Source organism: Sorex araneus, chromosome 11 (genome assembly GCF_027595985.1).
Source record: "Sorex araneus isolate mSorAra2 chromosome 11, mSorAra2.pri, whole genome shotgun sequence".
Taxonomy (NCBI): domain Eukaryota; kingdom Metazoa; phylum Chordata; class Mammalia; order Eulipotyphla; family Soricidae; genus Sorex; species Sorex araneus.
Genome location: NC_073312.1, coordinates 16,407,176 through 16,426,604, shown reverse-complemented (window position 1 = coordinate 16,426,604; position 19,429 = coordinate 16,407,176). Strand labels below are relative to the sequence as shown.

The window sequence follows — 19,429 nt, the reverse complement described above, 5'->3', positions numbered from 1 at the left end:
TTCACTGAAAATTTGACAGCCTGAGGGGCTGGAGTGATAGCACAGTGAGTAGGGCTTTTGCCTTGCACGAGGCCAACCTGGGTTTGATTCCCAGCATCCCATATGGTCCCCCGAGCACTGCCAGGAGTAATTCCTGAGTTCATGAGCCAGGAGTAACCCCTGTGCTTCGACGGGTGTGACCCAAAAAGCCAAAAAAAAAAAAATCGACAAACTGAGACTACCAGGTGATAAAAAATCTGGGTACCAGGTAGATGCTATAGGGCTCTGTAAAACTTGTATATTAATTCTTAATTTATTTTGGATTTGGGGCTATCCCCAGTGTTACTCAGGAGTGGCTCTGCACTCAGGAATTAATCCTAGTGGTGCTCGGGGGACCATATGGGATGTCAGGGATCAAACCTGGATTGGCCACATTTAAGACAAGCTACGCTGTACTACCTCTCTCGACCTCATTGCTATTTTAGCATGTACACAATATTTCTCTGTACATTGGAACTTGCCAGCACTTGATAATTTCATGAGACAGTGTTACTGTGTTTATGGCATTTATCATTATCATCTGCTCATTTAAAAAATGTATCTCTTGTTTTATAGGATCATTGTTGTAGTCTGGGATTTAATATTTAACTATGTTGTAAAATTTTTCTCTTGCCTTTTCACATTAATAGAGTATTATCAAACCATAATAGTATATTATCATATGAGTTTGACAATGTATAGAGAAAGGTAATTGAAGCATTTTTGAAAATTTGAGATTGGTATTAGAACTATCTAGGTATGCTGGCTATTCAAGACCTGTTGTGTTTGTCTGAAATCCTTAGGATATGGGCTATTTTACCTGACTTGCACTGTATTCTTACAAAGCTAAATTAATATTACAGCAAACCAGTTCAGGGTACTCTGTTCAGTTAAGGAATGCCTTTACTTTGTTTTCTTACAGAATTTTATAACCCACCATTGTATTGATTGCAGTAATCATGGCTATTTGCTCTTCATTTTGATCTTCCTTTGTGATATAGATTGGCCCAAGCTACTCAGGAAAGAACAGATCTTTATGCAAAACAAGGTCGAGGAAGCCAGTTTACTTCAAAAGAAGAAAGGGATAAGTGGATTAAAAAGGAATTGAAGTCTTTGGATCAGGCTATTAATGACAAGAAAAGACAAATTGCAGCTATACATAAGGATTTGGAGGACACTGAAGCAAATAAAGAGAAAAATCTGGAACAATATAATGTAAGGACTTAATTTCTTATATATGGGACTTGGGCATGAACCACACTCAGGAATACTCGACTTACTCCAGCCTCTTGCTTAGGGATTTTTCCTGGGAATTGTATGGGGTTCTGGGTGGGGATCGAACCCTGATTAGCCGTGTGCTCTCCTATTGCTCTAGCCCCTGTGTGTGTAGGTATATTACATCTTAAGTGTTTTGTATTAAGCATATACGGACCTACTTCTGTAGGCTTTTAAAGGGCAGTGTGGGGTTCACAAAATTGAGAGTAAAGTCCAGAGTTTTCCTATATACTTCTTCTCAGACATACAGATCACTTCTCTTCCCCTTACCACATTTCTCACCACCAGTCTTTGGATGCTTCCTTTTTTAACATTTGTGACATTCTGTGGAGGGAATGAAAAATATAGGTTAGTTCAGGTAGTCAGTTCTTTGGAGATTGGCTGATAGCGATAAGTTCTTTCTTGAAGTTAAAGCATGTTTTGTCTTGAGATCGTCGAAATGCCAACATCAGAGGATTGTACCTCTTCTGATGGTTGTTTTGTTTTGGAGTTACATCAGGCTTACTCCTGGTTCTGCACTTGGTATCATTCCTGGTGAGTTTAGGGCAACCATATGGGATGTGGGGATCAAACCTGGGTCAGCTACATGCAACACAAGCTCCTGTACTACCCTCCAACCCTGGCAGATCCCCTTTTTGAAATAATTTAATATTTTTCAAAGGAGTTTTCATTTTTTTCTCAGTCTTGAATTTTTTTCTTAACTTTCAGTGGCACCTTTGGAACTTTGAAAATGAAATTGCTTTATATTCAAAACAGATGGTTTTACAAAGCTAATTGTAAATTAGCTAATTGTAAATTAGCACGGAATAGTCTTTAGCTTTTCAGTGTAATCCTGAATCTCTTGTACACTTGTGTTCAGGGAATATAAAAATTATTCACTGCAGTTTTGAGAATATATAAATGTTTTTCTTTGATAGAGTAAACTTTTGGGCTGGAGTGATAGCACAGCAGGTAAGACATTTGCCTTGCACGCAGCCGACCCGGGTTCGATCCTTCCTACCCTCTCAGAGAGCCCAGCAAGCTACCGAGAGTATCTCTCCTGCACAGCAGAGCCTGGCAAGCTGTCCATGGCATAATTCGATATGCCAGAAACAGTAGCAACAAGTCTCACAATGGAGATGTTACTGGTGCCTGCTCAAGCAAATTGATGAGCAATGGGATGACAGTGACAGTGACAGAGTAAGCTTTTGATAATCAGTGAACAAATCAATTTGCTTTTTTAGCAGTGGCTCAAATAGCACTGAAAAATTTAGAGTTGCCTAATGTTTTTCCTTTTTGCAGCAACAAGGGGTTGAACGCTTGCCTGTAGTGTTCACATATGTGTACCTGGGAGCTTGCATGCCTGTTTTGGTGTCAGGGAGTAGAGTGGCAGTGCCACTGATTGGTCGTTGATGGCCAGTTAGCACCTTCTATATCACTGAGCCACATCCCAAGGCTTCCAATAGTAATTCATTTCAGAATTGGGATACATCTTGAGTGTGGTTCTGGCATGGTATGATCTTATCCGCCGATTCAGTGGGTGTGGCCCTGGTGGCTCTAAGTATACAATATCAGGTCAAATGTCACTGTGCTTAACATCCTGGGAATAACCTGGGACTTCCCATCACTGCCCCTTTTTAAAAAATAATTATGAATGCTTTTTGGCTAAAGACAGTTTTTCTGTTGTTTTTGTTGTGATGCTCAGAGCTCACTCCTGGCTCTGTACTCAGGAATCACTCCTGGCAGTGCTTAGGGGACCACATGGGATGCCCAGGATTAAATCTGGTCGACCATGTGGAAGGCAAGTGTCTTACCTGTTACACTATTACTTCGGGCCCTAGCTAAAGACAGTTTTAAAAATTGAATTAGGCAGGTGACCTTGCACGTGGCCAAACCTGGTTGGATCCTTCACATCCCATATGGTCCCCTGAGCAGTGCCAGGTGTGGCCCAAAAAACCAGAACAGATTTTAAAAACAGTGAGATCATCACCAAAATTAAGATTGAATCAGCCTAAATGTTTCCTGTGCCTTTTGGCAGTTTCTATCCTTTTGTTGCCTCCATGTCCCATCTCAGGGCAGCAGCTGATCTGCTTTCTGTCACGATGGATTTGTTCGCATGAAACTGGATTTTAAATTTGCATTATTTTTATTTCTATAGAAACTGGATCAGGATCTTAATGAAGTCAAAGCACGAGTAGAAGAACTGGACAGAAAATACTATGAAGTGAAAAACAAGAAAGATGAATTACAGAGTGAAAGAAAGTTAGTATAGGTTAAACTAATCTTCTTTTAAAAAAGATTAAAATAGTGTTTAACTTTTTTTTAAAAATTAATACTACTGGCTGCTTAATGGTTTACTCAGATTGCTTTCAGTTGTCTTACTCTAAATAATGTATCTTAGTGCATAGTCTTACTTTACTGCTTTAAAATCCAAGATAATGTAATTTTTTACTAATAGTTACTTGTGGAGAGAAGAGAATGCAGAACAGCAGGCTCTTGCTGCTAAAAGAGAAGATCTTGAAAAGAAACAGCAACTTCTGAGAGCGGCAACAGGAAAGGTAGGCATAATCTTTTATCGCATCATATTTGTAATCAGCTATTATCACACAAGAATTAGCTTTCAAGCTATAGGTGATTGGTTTCACTTAATAGGCACTGAGTCTTCAGATCACTTGCTGTAAATATGACATGGGTATTGTTAAACCTTATTACCATCAATGCTATTAACAATAGCACTTTTTATTTTCAGATAAAAATGCCAATTTTTAGGCTGTGTCATAGTATATAACCCATAATAATAAACTTGTATGTAGTTGGTATGTTTTAAGGGTTAATTCTTTGGAAAGGTACTTAATTCATGGCATATATTAATATTAAAGAGTAAATGAGCTATACCACTGTGATGATAAGTCTTTATATTTTACAAACAATTTAATAGGCTATTTTAAATGGAATAGACAGCATAAACAAGGTATTAGACCACTTTCGTCGAAAAGGAATAAACCAGCATGTTCAAAATGGCTATCATGGCATTGTGATGAACAACTTTGAATGTGAGCCTGCTTTCTACACATGTGTGGAAGTCACTGCTGGAAACAGGTGAGTTTTGTTTGCATTATATTTTGAGTGTGTGTGTGTGTGTGTGTGTATGTGGTGTGTGTGTGTGTGTGTGTGTGTGAGAGAGAGAGAGAGAGAGAGAGAGAGAGAGAGAGAGAGAGAGAGGGGAGAGGAGAGAGAGAGAGATATTTTTAAAGGAAAGAGGGAATAGTCAACTGAAACAACTTTTTGTAATTTGATGACAGTGTGTTCTCTCTTATTTTTTTATCCTCAGCTGCTTAAAAATTAGTGCCTTTAATTTGGGGGCACTCTCCCAAGAAGTGCTCAGGGAGCTGTGGGGCCATTCCTTATATACTTATGTGAGCTGGACAACTCACTGCTCAGGCAGGCCTGGTTATGCTGTGTGACTCAAGATCAGTGGTGCTGTGAGCCACCTGTAAGAGGTGCCTAGGGACAACCCAAGAGTGGGCCAGAGGCCCTGTGTATAAGTTGAACTCACACCTGAGCGTCCCGGTTACATACTCTAGCGCTTCCAGCTCACTCCCTGGCCTAGGTTACTTACTGTCTAAGCCTGGAAATGCTGAGTATTGTTTCTAGTTATAGAAGTTAGAACTTTGTCCCTTTTTGGGCTTTCTCATAACTCATTAAATTTTCCTAGGTGGTCATCTCTTATCCTCCAGTGCAAATTAGGTTTTATAGAAAAAGTATGAGTGGTTTGCTTTAACATTTATGGCACCTAACTTTCTTAATAGATGTTTAAAGTGCAGCAATAAAGATGTGTCTTATTCTGTTTCTTTGTAGGTTATTTTATCATATTGTTGATTCAGATGAAGTCAGCACGAAGATTTTGATGGAGTTTAATAAAATGAATCTTCCTGGAGAGGTCACTTTTTTGCCTCTTAACAAGTTAGATGTGAGGGATACAGCCTATCCTGAAACCAATGTGAGTGGTTCAAGTCTTTCTTTCTCTCCTAGATCATTGTTCTCAAGTTTAGCTTACTCCTCTTTAGTGCAGAGTTGGATTCACAGTTGGGTTTGTGAGATACTTTTTTTTTTGTGGGGGGGTCACACCCGGCGATGCACAGGGGTTACTCCTGGCTATGCACTCAGGAATTACCCCTGGCAGTGCTCAGGGGACCATATGGGATGCTGGGAATCGAACCCGGTCAGCCGCGTGCAAGATAGACGCCCTACCCACTGTGCTATTACTCCAGTCCCTGAGATACTTTCTTAATGTGCTAAATATTGAAATACATAATAAGAACAGAATACTTTGAGATGGTAAAAATTCAGGTTAGAATAATTTTTGAGGGACTGATTTGAAGTAAATGTTATAAAGTTTTGTGTCTATACTTTTGATGTACAATATAATGGTTTTGAGATTTTTTGGAAGGAGGTTGTTGGAGCACACATTGCAGTTCTGGGGGCGGGGGGGGGGGGGTCATTCCTGGCTTTGCTCAAGGGTCACTGCCATTGGTGCTGGGGCACCATATGGCTCGAGGGATTGAACCTGGGCCTTGAACTTTGCACGCAAAGTTATACGCTCAAACCTCAGACTTAAGCTCTTTTCTTGACTTAAAAATCACAAATTACTTTAGGATTTTGGGAAAGGAAAAAAGTCTCAAAAATGCATGCAATAGTGTGACTCTCTTTACATATGAACTTAGAACTAGAAAGAATTCATGAAAGTGGTAAGCATAAAACTCAAAAATTGTATCCTTCTGGGGCCTGAGCGATAGTACCACAGGTAGGACACTTGCCTTGCACGTGGGTACCACACCCACACCACATCACTACATATTCCCTCGAGCCTGCCAGTAATTATTCCTGAGTGCAGAGCACCCCTCTTATCCCATTCTATCCCCCTCACCCCCCCTTCCCCAAATTTGTTAACTTCAGCAGGTAACCAGAAAGTAGCCTTTATGTGATTTAAGAAAGGGGCAATCATGACTTAATGGAGGTGGCAGTGTTCTCTTTATTAATCCTTCCTGAGGTTATTTTGGTGTTCTTTCGTTGGCATTATTAATTCAAGTTTAATTTTTTTTTTGCATTTTTCTGAATGTAACACATTTCCCAAGTTTAAAAGACCATCATAACCATTTTAGACAAGAAAAATGTAGTGTAATTTATTTATTTATTTATTGCTTTTTGGGTCACACTCGGCAATGCACAGGGGTTAACTCCTGGTTCTACACTTAGGAATAACTCCTGGCGGTGCTCCAGGGACCATGTGGGGTGCTGGGAATTGAACCTGGGTCGGCTGCATGCAAGGCAAACGCCCTGCCAGCTGTGTTATTGGTCCAGCCCCCAAAGTAATATAAATTTTAGTCAAAAATGTTTTCCTGAATATCTAAATTGTGGTAATATATTTTGAAGAAATTTATAAATACCCTTTCATGTGACAAATGCTATCCTAATTGTATCATGGAAGATAGTATTCATATTAGTATATGGAGGAAGTAACTGACCGTAGAGTTAAGCAACTGTCATGGGCTTGTCTTATAAATGGGAGGACTAGGATATGAACACATAAGAATTCCAGCTCTAGACCTACTGTTTAAAAATTTTTTTGCCACTGTGCTTTTACTGTTGGAAAATCTGGATGATTACCTGGATATTTCATTACAGTGATCTTTTCAACTGGGAAGGGTTGGGAGGGGGTGATACTTGGGACATTGGTGGTGGAGAATGTACACAGGTGAAGGGATGGGTGCTTCATCATTGGTGTGACTTAAACATGGAAGCTTTGTAACTATCTCACGGGGATTAAAAAAAAAGAATTAAAACCCAACTGTATTAAGGGGCTGGAGCGATGCACAGTGGTTAGGGAGTTGCACGGAGCCGACCCGAGTTCAATACCCAGCATCCCGTATGGTCCCCCAAGCACCATCAGGAGTAATTCCTGAGTGCATGAGCCAGGAGTAACCCCTGTGCTTTGCTGGGTGTGAGCCAAAAAAGAAAAAAAAAAATAACCTAACTGTATTAAAATGTAAAGGTATTTGTCTTTCACAAAGGTATAATTTATAATTTATGTATGATATCTTTGCTGACAGAATGTTCATTTATTTTTAGGATGCTATTCCTATGATAAGTAAATTGAGGTACAATCCCAGATTTGACAAAGCTTTCAAACATGTGTTTGGTAAAACACTTATTTGCCGTAGCATGGAAGTTTCAACCCAGCTGGCCCGTGCTTTCACTATGGATTGCATTACTCTGGAAGGTACGTAGTAGTCATTTTTAGCTTGAATAAACAGTTCCAAGTTAGGTTTGATGTATTTGAAAATTCAAGTTTGGTGTTTATATTTTTTAACTTGTTTGAAAGTTTAGAGTCCAAAGGGGGTCCACACTTTATAGCCGATGTTGTTTATTAAAACAATTGGGTTTACTAAGAATTCATAACCCTTTTTGCACCAGGGACTCCTTTGCCTCTAGTGAAACTGGTGGACCCTTTCTTAGAATGTTTTCAAATGCCTAAAATACTTTGGATCACAAAAGAAACCAACTATATTGGCATGGTCATCACAGTCCAAATACTACATAGTAATTTGTCTTTTGTTTTTGGGCTGCTCCCTATCATTTCTGAGGGCTTATTTCTGGCTCTGCACACAGGAAATCATTCCTGGTGCGGCTCTGGGGACCTATGGGGTGCCAGGAACAAAGTGGGTTGGCTGCTTGCAGGCAAGCATTCTGCTTGGCTGTTCAGTGAGTCTAGTCCCAGTTCACCTGCCCTCATATTTATTCCTTTGTTCATGAAAGGAAATAATCCATTGCTCACTCCCAGCATTGGTATTCAAGGGAGCATGCAGTGCCAAGAATCAATGCTGGGCCTCCATGCATGCATATATCTCCCTGACCCTGCACCCTTTTTTTTTTTTAGTTGTTTTGAACTGTCAGCAAATTGTGAAAATCATGACCCCTTACTGTAGACATTTATTAAGCATGTATTTCCAAGAATCAAGATCATTCCTTTATAACTACAGTATCGTTATTATGTCAGCCTAAGAAATTAATCGTACTGTATCATGTGAAAAGAACGTACATTTCAAATTTTTCATTTGCCCCAAGGTATTCTTTTTATCAGGGTGTATGCGTTATATTGTCTTGAGATTCTTTTCATGTAGAGCTGTCCCCTCCCATCTGCAGAAAATGGATTTTCTTTAGACTGTGTCCTGTTTTCTAGTTTGTCTTAATTACTTCCACATCCTTGGATTCGGGTTCAACAGTCTTACCATGAATGATGTGAACTTGAGGATGAGGGGGTGTGCATGCTAGGTACTTGAGGGCTACTCCTAACTCATCACTCTGGGGCCTGTGTAATGCTTGGAATCTATTGCTGGGCTCCTGCATGCAAACATACTCTCCTAGCTACCTTCCCAGCCTGATACATTTCTTTAAAAATTCCACTGTAGTACTGCATTTCACTACTAGCAGCTCTTTCCGTTGTAGAAGTAACCTTTATTTCTACAGTAGATTTTGATTAAAAATTATGTGTATCCCTTGAAAGTCATTAAAAATGAAAGCAATCATATGGAAGCAGGTATTGAAAGATTGGGAAAGTTTCTACTATTCATTGACAGCTGTGAAATTGGCATGATAAAAAAATTAATGACAGCATATTTGTATAGTTAATCTGACTAAATGTTTAGTTTTATGTATTTGCTTATTTGAATGTTACATATTAGTATGTTAGAAATATGGAATATGAATAAAAATCCCGTGGACTGTGTTTAAAAAAAAAAAAGAAGTAACCTTTCTTCTTTGTAAAGGAATATGTGATAGTCTCTAAGAATGCTTTAATAGCAGGTTCACCAGCATTTCTTTTTATTATTATTTTTATTTTTAAATTTATTTATTTTTAATTAGAGAATCACCGTGAGGGTACAGTTACAGATTTATACACTTTTGTGCTTATACTTCCCTCATACAAAGTTCGGGAACCCATCCCTTCACCAGTGCCCATTCTCCACCACCCGTAAACCCAGCGTCCCTCCCACCCTCCCCAATCCCATCTCCCCCCCACCCCACCCTGCCACTGTGGCAGGGCATTCCCTTCTGTTCTCTCTCTCTAATTAGCTGTTGTGGTTTGCAATAAAGGTGTTGAGTGGCCACTGTGCTCAGTCTCTAGCCCTCATTCAGCCCGCAACTCCCTTCCCCCACATGGCCTTCGACTACAATGTAGTTGGTGATCGCTTCTCTGAGTTGCCCTTTCCCCGGAACGTGAGGCCAGCCTCGAAGCCATGGAGTCAACCTCCTGGTACTTATTTCTACAGTTCTTGGGTGTTAGTCTCCCACTCTGTTATTCTATATACCATAGATGAGTGCAATCTTTCTATGTCTGTCTCTCTCTTTCTGACTCATTTCACTCAGCATGAAACTTTTCATGCCCATCCACTTAACTACAAAATTCTTGACCTCCTTTTTTCTAACAGCTGCATAGTATTCCATTGTATAGATGTACCAAAGTTTCCTCAACCAGTCATCCATTCTGGGGCATTCGGGTTTTTTCCAGATTCTGGCTATTGTAAACAGTGCTTACCAGCATTTTTTAATTAGTAATTTTACTTTTTTGTTTTTAAATTTGGGAGAGGGGCTTTGAGAATCTGTACACAGTAGTGCTCGGGCTATTCTGCTCAGTGCTCAGAACAAAAGTGATATTGGAGATTGAACCAGGATCCTCTATGGTGGACATACACAGTAAATGCCTTAAATTCTTTAATCTCCAACAGCTTTTGTTTTTGTTTTGGGGTCATGCCTAATGATGCTCAGGGGGTATTCTTGGTGCTACACTCAGGAATTACTTCTAGTGGTTCTCAGGGACCATGTCGGGTGCCAAGGATCGAATTTGGGTCAGCTACATGTAGGCAAGCACTCTTATCTGCTATACTATCTCTCCATCCCCTCCCAATAACTTACTGACCTTTGGCTCACTATTGGGAGTTTCACAGTGATAAATATTACTCCTGTATTTATTAGTTGTAACTCATCTAGTATGAAGAACTTTCTCCTTTTATTATTTTCTAAGTGCTGTAGTGATTGATGCAGTTGTTTTTCCCTTAGGTCATTGTGTTACCATATTGTTATATTGTTTTTTGGTTTTGTTTTTAATGCTCACATATTCCTAAATGGTGAATTCAAGCTAAGTGCTGTGTCTTGTTGACATGTCACCATTAGTTTTACAGCCCTTTTTTCCTGACAGACATTCACTTTCTAAATAGGTTTAAGTGCATATTGTAATGTTGGCAAGCAGAATGGCTTAGAATCTTTTGTTTAGTGTTGGGGCCTCACCCATTAGTGCTCATGACTTACTCCTGGCTTTGCACTCAGGTTATTCCTGGCAGACTGGGGGGACCATATGGAATACTGGGGACCCAACCGTGTCTGCAGTGTACTATCTCTCCGGCTCTAATGACTTAGATTCTTTACTTTTTGAAATTCTCATTGACTAGATAAATCTTTTAGACCAGTTTTATTTTAAGTCAGTTTATTGTTGAATAAATTCATTAACATGGAATTACGTTTTTTAGGTGATCAAGTTAGTCATCGGGGTGCTCTAACTGGAGGTTACTATGACACAAGGAAATCCAGGCTTGAATTACAGAAAGATGTTAGAAAAGCAGAAGAGGAACTTGGTGAGCTTGAAGCAAAGCTCAACGAAAATCTGCGCAGAAATATTGAAAATATCTTTTTTTGCCTTGTGTGTCACAAACTGTATTTGTCTTGGAATATGTAATATTTTATTTAGGTGTTTCACAAATATACAGTGGGGGGGGGATTCCATATATCTCACTTAGACTTATTTAAGCACAGGGGCACATACTGTCTCTCTGACTGCAGAAAGATTCTCTTAAATAATACCAGTGAATTTACTGGATAAAATGACTAAGGAATGCTAAAATTGAAAACTGTAGTGGGAACTCAGAAGAATTGGTCAGAGAACTCTTTATTTGTTGAAAGAAATGTTGAATGGTATATAAAGTTGTTTTATTTAACTTAAGAGTTTTTTTTAAGAACGGGGGAGAGGGGGCAAGGTGGACATATAGTTATTAGCAAAAATAATGTTATTTTGAAAGTGAAATGGCAAGTAAAGTGTTTACAGCTTTTAAGAATTGAAAAATTTAGAACATAGGATATATTTAGCACTTGGAGAGCGTTTTCCTTAGCCTTGTATATGGATTAATAATGAAATTGATCAATTGATGAATCAAATGCAGCAAATAGAAACACAGCAAAGGAAATTTAAAGCATCTCGAGATAGCATATTATCGGAAATGAAGATGCTTAAAGAGAAAAGGCAGCAATCCGAGAAAACCTTTATGCCCAAGGTTCGTAAGTATGTCTTTTGTTAGAGATTTGTTTTAATTATATGGGATTTTTTGCATCTTTTTGTTTGGTTGGGTTATTTGTGGGGGCCACATGATGGGACTTGAGGGAACATACACAGTGCCGGGACTGAGTTCGTGTCAGCACCTTACCTGCTGTACTCTCTCCGGCTCCTTACTTATAGAGAATTGGGCTAGATAAGCTTTATGGTTCTTTCTGGATGTCATATATTCCATTTTCTGTTTAGAACTTTACTTTTGGCTGTGTCTGTCTGTACCAGAGGTTCTTACACTAAATTTTAGGGGAGAAAAATCACTTAGCATGCCCCCTTACCCCCCCCTCCAATCTAAAATGAACAAGAAAAGGGAAAAAGAAAATACTCTGCAGTTGTACAAGGCTATGTTTGTCTGCACCCGTATTGGTACACTATAAGCCACTTTGGTCAACACTCGTCTGTATCACATCTAGTTTACCCAAAACCTCCTTTCATAATCTGCATTCAGAACTTCCGATTTCATTTGAACACAAATAAGCAATTTATCTAGGTTTTAGTTATTTTGTCAGATAGTAGTAAATAGTACCCTTTTTGGATGATAAAAAGGTGATACAAAGATGATAAAAAGGATGATAAAAATACGATCTAAGTAGTAAAACACCCTATATATGAAGGTTCTTATAGGAAAAACACCCTATATATGAATGTTCTTCTAGGAAAAACACCCTATATATGAAGGGTGTTTTACTACTTAGATCGTATTTTAAGCAAGCTGCTTTTGCTATTGTAAGTAATAATGCATTATTGATCTAAACTGAAGTTTTGATCAAGAAGCTGTTAGAATAAATGAAGTAAAACAACTGATTTTTTTTAATTTGCCGTAATTATACCATAACGGTCTGGCAGCTATCCTTTTCAGTCTTACAATAAATTTCTTGTTATGCCGTTTTTAATTAGCATATTTAATGATAACCTAGTATTTTAACTGCTGTTACTTAGTTCACTTTATTATCAAGTTTTTTAAATTTTTCTCTATTAAAGGTAATACAGTGACTATTAATAAACGCACAATCTGTTTTATAGCAACGTAGCTTACAGAGTTTGGAGGCAAGTTTGCATGCTATGGAGTCCACCAGAGAATCATTGAAAGCAGAACTAGGAACAGATTTGCTTTCTCAGCTTAGTCTAGAAGATCAGAAGAGAGTAGATGCACTGAACGATGAAATTCGCCAACTTCAGCAGGCAAGTATAATTGAGACAGAAGCAGTTTTGTTGGTGAATAACTGGTGAAAAGTGTCTCTCTTACTAATAAAAGAAAGCTATGAGGATGTTGAGAAAATATTATTAAAGTGAGCTGTGGTGAGGGAATGGAAATGGCTCAAGTGGTAGAGTTCACTTTTTAGAAAAATTGAAAATTAAGAATATTTCATTCTCCCCCTTTCTTTCATTATTATTACCGATGTTGTAGCTGGTGGTTGCACGCACCCTTGACTGATACACACTTTTAGCTGTGGAGATAAACATCAGGCTGTGCACACCAAGGGTTTGTACTCATTCGGTTGTGGTGTTTGCACATATGTTTTCTGGGATGGTCACTTCAGTGCTGAGCAGAGGTCACCTACTGGAACGGTGCTGGCACATGTTTTTAGTTACAGTGATAACTGATTGAGCAAACATTGCTGTGTGGCTGAAAAGTGTATGTCTGACATGTGAGGTTCCCTGACATTGACCCCTGACAATGCATTGGCCACCCCCAACCTCCAAGTACCCCTATTTCACGTAGAGGAAGTAGCCTCTCCCAGCTCAGAGGTCACTCCTGGTGATGCCACAGGTTACCCTGTGCTGGATCCAACTTAAGCGTGCACCATGCAAAGCATGTTCATTTTACCTTTGAACACATCTCCCAGACCCAGCATTTGTTTTAATGCAAAAAATGTAAAAAACCAATACTAAGTGCTAGAAATGAATAGTAGAAAAAGAAAAATTCTTCTGGCAGCCTTCCTTATTGAAAAAAAGCCAGGAATTCTAAAGAGATGAGGGAAAAAATAAAATGCAAGGTTTGGTGAGTTATAAAACTCCTATTATGTTTATTTGAATATAAATAATATAACAGATTAGAAGTATTTTTTTGAAATGTGATTGCTTATGTGAACAAGCAATTTTTTTTTCTTCTAGGAAAATAGACAGTTGCTGAATGAAAGAATTAAATTAGAAGGTATTATTACTCGAGTAGAGACTTACCTCAATGAAAATTTGAGAAAACGATTGGACCAAGTAGAACAGGTACATTCTTATTTGAATGTTCTTTGATGACCATAATTTTTGGAAGTTTCCATATGAGAAAGTTTTTATGTTTTATTGAGGATCTTGGCTGTGGGAATAGAAAGACAATGGTTTGGTTATCTGCCCTGGGTTACAATTCTACCTCTTCTTCCCTAGTTTATTTTATGAGTTAAGTCAATTAATATGCTGAAGCCTCAGTTTCCACTTAAGTACAGTGTAGTGGTTAATGCCTATTCTATATGGTTGTCCTGGGTTATTTTAGGTATTCAGTAAATTTAGTAGTAAGTCTGGAGCTGAGAAATTTTATAGTAATGGTATCATTTCAGTGATACCCTTTTGAAGTATTTTTATAATATATTTTTGGTATTAATATAACATCAAAATTGTTAAATTAAGACTACCAAAATATTGTTTGAAATATAACGTCAAAATTGTTGACAGTTTGTAACATTTTGGAAGTAACAATTTATACTTTACAGTTTAATGCTTCCTTTTTATGTTCTAGGAACTTAACGAACTGAGAGAGACAGAAGGAGGTACTGTTCTCACTGCTACAACCTCCGAACTTGAAGCTATTAATAAAAGAGTAAAAGATACTATGGCAAGGTCAGAAGGTGAGTTTTCATTTTATAAAAATTCCTCTGGCATTAAATTTTAGCGCATACATACTCATTTTGTTCTGATTTTTAAAAATTAATTTTCATAGAAAGATTAAAACAAACATTGAAAAGAAACTGTTTTGATAGTTGACCACTAAAATAAAATCTTTGGTTAAATAACACATACTTGTAAACATCCCACTTCTTTGTTTCAGATTTGGACAATTCCATTGATAAAACAGAAGCTGGAATTAAGGAGCTTCAGAAGAGTATGGAACGTTGGAAAAACATGGAAAAAGAACACATGGATGCTATAAATCATGATACTAAAGAACTAGAAAAGATGACCAACCGACAAGGCATGCTGTTGAAGAAAAAAGAAGAGTGTATGAAGAAAATTCGAGAACTTGGATCACTTCCTCAGGAAGCATTTGAAAAATACCAGACATTAAGCCTCAAACAGGTAAATTTGCTGGAATTTAAATTTGAAATATCATCTCAAATTTTTCCACGTGTGAATTTATTTCTATCTTTTCCCTTTGTAGTTGTTTCGAAAACTTGAACAGTGCAACACAGAATTGAAGAAATACAGCCATGTTAATAAAAAAGCTTTAGATCAGTTTGTAAATTTCTCTGAGCAGAAGGAAAAATTAATAAAACGACAAGAAGAGTTGGATAGGGGATATAAATCAATCATGGAACTGATGAATGTGCTTGAACTTCGAAAATATGAAGCTATTCAGTTAACTTTCAAACAGGTTTGTTTCTCTTTGTTGTTACTACACTTGGGGCAAAAGCTTCAGCGGTGAATCAGTTTATAAAAGATTTAAAGCTTTCTCCTCCCCCACTGGATATAAAACACGAAAGTAAGTATAACACAAGGATTACAACACATAATAAGTAGAATTGGAGGGTTTGGGTTTGGATCATTACGGGCAGTGCCAGGTGCTGCTCTGGCTCTTGTCGGGAGTGCCCATGATGTGCTCAGGAATCAAACCAGATGTATGTTAGACAACCGTTACCATAGTATATCTTTCACTCTCTTAGTCCAGTAACTTGTATTTTTTTCTCCCTAATTTGTTTTTGGGCCACACCCAGCAATGCTTAGGGTTTCCTCCTGGCTCTGTACTCAGGAAATATTCCTGGCAGTGCTGTGGGGGACCATTTGGGATGGCAGAGTATTGCCCTACCCAGTGTACCCTCTCCAGTCCCCAGAAGCTAGCATATTTTACACCCATGGTTTTCAACCTACTTTTACCTACTGACTGTTATTTGTTTCACACAGTTCCTCTGAGGATATAATCTGTTGCTCTTAACACTTTAAATCACTTTTAAATGTTTATTTTCAGCAGTAATATGTATAGTTCCACGTAAGCAGAATTTATGTTGGGATGTGACATCCAGTTTGCCTTTTTCATTCATTCATTTCTTCAAAGGTATCCAAGAATTTCAGTGAGGTGTTCCAGAAGCTAGTGCCTGGAGGCAAAGCTACTTTGGTGATGAAGAAAGGAGACGTGGAGGGCAGTCAGTCTCAGGATGAAGGAGAAGGGAGCGGCGAAAGTGAGAGGGGCTCCGGGTCGCAGAGCAGCGTCCCATCAGTTGACCAGTTCACTGGAGTTGGAATCAGGGTAAAATGCCTTTGCTTCTAGTTTCTTTCCGAGCATTACCACAGTAGAGTTTGTTGAATATTCTACGTCTCTGAATTGCTGCATGGTTGATGCACCATAATCAGTGATGGTGGTTCTACTCCTTTATGATACTAACTCCTGTGTTCCCTCAGGTGTCATTTACTGGAAAACAAGGTGAAATGAGAGAAATGCAGCAGCTTTCTGGTGGACAGAAATCCTTGGTCGCTCTTGCTCTGATATTTGCCATTCAGAAATGTGACCCGGCTCCTTTTTACTTGTTTGATGAAATTGACCAAGCCCTGGATGCTCAGCATCGAAAAGCCGTGTCAGGTACTCTGGTGGCATCTCTGGGCGTGCCTGCAGTGCCCGCTCACTCGTGGCCTGCCACAGAGATTCTTACTGTCTGAGATACACAGGGGATCAGGCTGGAGATGGGATTTGACATATGTGCGTGTTCTCTCTTAGCAGGTTCTCTTAAGTTTAATGTAGTTTATTTCTGTAAGAAAGAGATGTAATTCTTTGTGTCAGTTGAAAATTCTTCTCCAGTTAAATTTTGTGCAGTCTTCCATTTTAAGCCTTGCCTTTTCTCAATGTGTAAAGGGTCTTTTCCAGAGCTATCTGAGGTGGGGGCCGTAGCTTAATTGGTGCCTGTGCCAGACCCTGAGTTTATCCCCACACTATCCCAGCACCACTGGCCATGTAGCTTTGGTGGCACTCTGTCTTCAAGCTTTTAATCGTCAGACTTCATTAGCTTTGCTGAATCAGATACTGCTGTGGGGAACCGCTGGGTTCCTGGGCATGGTGGGAAGTTGCGTGACACCTGATACCCTTCCCCCATTTTACTAATTTAAATTAAAATTTTTTTTATTAGGCTCAAAATGTGTTTGGAAAGGTAGAGGGTGGAGAGTAATGTTTTTGTTTTCTGTGAATAAACTTACTTGCTCTGATGTAACTTCTGTTGCTATTAGAATTTGCTGCTGCTTTATATTCTGTAGTTTTTCAGGTAGTGGGGGCTTGAAGATACATCTAATTTAAGAAATCAAGTTGGTTATCTTTACAGATACATGTGTGAAAAATAAGTCATACTTTTTGAATTTTAGTAAAGATCATTGCTTTATAAATTTTCAGTTGAGAAGAGGGTTTCATTGATGTACTTATTTCTTTTACAGATATGATAATGGAACTTGCTGTACATGCTCAGTTTATTACTACAACCTTTAGGCCTGAACTGCTAGAATCAGCTGACAAATTCTATGGTGTAAAGTTCAGAAATAAGGTAACTTTTTTGTTAAGCATTTGTTAGTCTACATTTGTTTAATTCCACATATACAATCTTATTAGTTACTTACATTCATATATATTGGCCGGACCACACAGCTTTTCTGGTATATTCAGCCTAAGATTCTTTTAAATAGCAAAATAAGAATCAGACAAAAATGCATTCAAATATTTAGGCATATATACTTTATCTTCAAAGAATTAAAATGCACATGGTGTTTTGTTTATTTATTTTGCTTTTTTGGGTCACACCAGTGATGCTCAGGGGTTACTCCTGGCTCTGTACTCAGGAATTAGTCCTGGCAGTGCTTGGGGACCATATGAGATGCCGGGGATTGAACCTGATTGTTGTGTGCAAGGCAAACACCCTACCTGCTGTAATATTGCTCTGATCCAGAAAATGCAGAATATTTTTTTAAATGTAGAAGTACTGCTATTTATTCAGCCGTTGATTAAGCTGATTGAATTGGGCATGAACTCCACATTACTTTTATTATTGTTGTTACTATTTTTAAATTGAATATTCATGAGATAGACCATTACAGAGCTGTTCATAATTGGGTTTCAGTCTTACAGTGATCCAGCATCCATCCCTCCACCAGTGTACATTTCCCATCACCAGTGTCCCCTGTTTTCCTACTACCATCCTCCCAACACCCCACCCCCACACCCAAGCCTCCTTATATGGGAAGCACTTTCCTTCTTGCTCTCTCCTTTTCTGTTTGTGCATTACGGTTTGCAGTACAGATGCTAAGAGGTCATGGTGTTTGTTCAGGGCATTTGGTAATTTTATTGGGATGGTACGGCTGGAGTAGCTTTTCATTTGGGGGCCGCTTTGAGGTGTGGAGGCTTCCGGAAGTACAGGGAGGTGGTGGGAAGTAGTTCATCCCAGCTCCTAGAAAGCCTGGAGATTTTAGTCACAAAACCTGCATATCCCAATTTTCAGCAGATTATATCTTGGTGAGGGTCCCTCCTGACACAATGGAGTCAGGACCGGGGGTATGGTGGCGGTTTTGGATTATGGAAGCAAGCGGCTGCTGGGGGCTTAAAATGTAGAATACTAAATTCATCTCGAACAAGCCATTATGAAGAGTTGGTTATCTTCTAGACTCAATTTGAATTGCTATATAAAAATTATAGGTAGTAGCTCCTTATTTTAAATGTTACTTTAAGTGGTGGGAGCACTGAGTTTGTTTTATGATGTAACCAATTTTGCTTTTAATATTTTTGTTTTTCAGGTCAGTCATATTGATGTGATCACAGCAGAGATGGCCAAAGACTTTGTCGAAGATGATACCACTCATGGTTAATTGGAAAATTATTGCGCACTGGTTTTGAAGATGTATATAATAAGATGATTCTCATACCCAGAAACTGTAAATTTATACTTAACTATCTGGTCGTTGTTATTAGATATCAGACTTAGAGCATACACAGCCCTTTTGTATTTGTCTTGTATTTTATAAGATACTCTGTAATGTTACATTTCTACTTATAGTTTAAGAATTTTATTTCACACGCAACTTTTTGTAAAGTGTCCTCCTATTTTAAATCTTTTGAACTTGCTAAAAATGGTCTTTCCTAATTATTTTGTCAATTATATCGCCTCTTTTTATAACTACAATTAAATAATTGAATGACTAATTTTTATTTGACTTCTTAATATATTGGGGGAAATTTTCTTAAATATCTTGTCTTGCCTATGAAAAGATCTGCCTTCATCAAAAATATTTTAAAATACGGTTTTATATTCTAGTTTCCCTTTTTCTAGGTGGGTAGGAGGCAGAGATGATAGTCAGGGTTGGTTTGGGCCACCCCAGTGGTACTCTGGGTCCACTCCTAACTGTAGATCAAACCAGGTCAGCCATATGTAAGCACACACCTTACCCACTATACTATTTCTCTGTCCCTTAACCCACACCAGGCAATGCTTAGGGCTTATTCATGGCTCTATGCTTTGAAATCACTCTAAGTAGTGGTCAAAGGACCATATG

At 38.5% G+C, this 19,429-nt stretch overlaps 1 protein-coding gene across 1 annotated transcript in view; it reads left to right on the top strand.

The window, feature by feature from the left end:
* SMC3 (structural maintenance of chromosomes 3) overlaps positions 1–19,095 on the top strand; it is a 35,234-nt gene extending 16,139 nt beyond the window's left edge. Inside the window, exons 13-29 of the mRNA XM_055119439.1 lie at positions 1,020–1,233; positions 3,431–3,534; positions 3,731–3,830; positions 4,211–4,371; positions 5,131–5,272; positions 7,402–7,552; positions 10,857–11,009; positions 11,503–11,654; positions 12,731–12,889; positions 13,823–13,930; positions 14,436–14,544; positions 14,745–14,992; positions 15,075–15,287; positions 15,966–16,157; positions 16,310–16,487; positions 17,327–17,433; positions 18,674–19,095. Coding sequence (XP_054975414.1) covers positions 1,020–1,233; positions 3,431–3,534; positions 3,731–3,830; positions 4,211–4,371; positions 5,131–5,272; positions 7,402–7,552; positions 10,857–11,009; positions 11,503–11,654; positions 12,731–12,889; positions 13,823–13,930; positions 14,436–14,544; positions 14,745–14,992; positions 15,075–15,287; positions 15,966–16,157; positions 16,310–16,487; positions 17,327–17,433; positions 18,674–18,745 — 2,563 coding nt within the window. The 3' untranslated portion in view covers positions 18,746–19,095. The remainder of the gene's footprint in view (positions 1–1,019; positions 1,234–3,430; positions 3,535–3,730; positions 3,831–4,210; positions 4,372–5,130; positions 5,273–7,401; positions 7,553–10,856; positions 11,010–11,502; positions 11,655–12,730; positions 12,890–13,822; positions 13,931–14,435; positions 14,545–14,744; positions 14,993–15,074; positions 15,288–15,965; positions 16,158–16,309; positions 16,488–17,326; positions 17,434–18,673) is intronic.
* Positions 19,096–19,429: the final 334 nt, after the last annotated feature.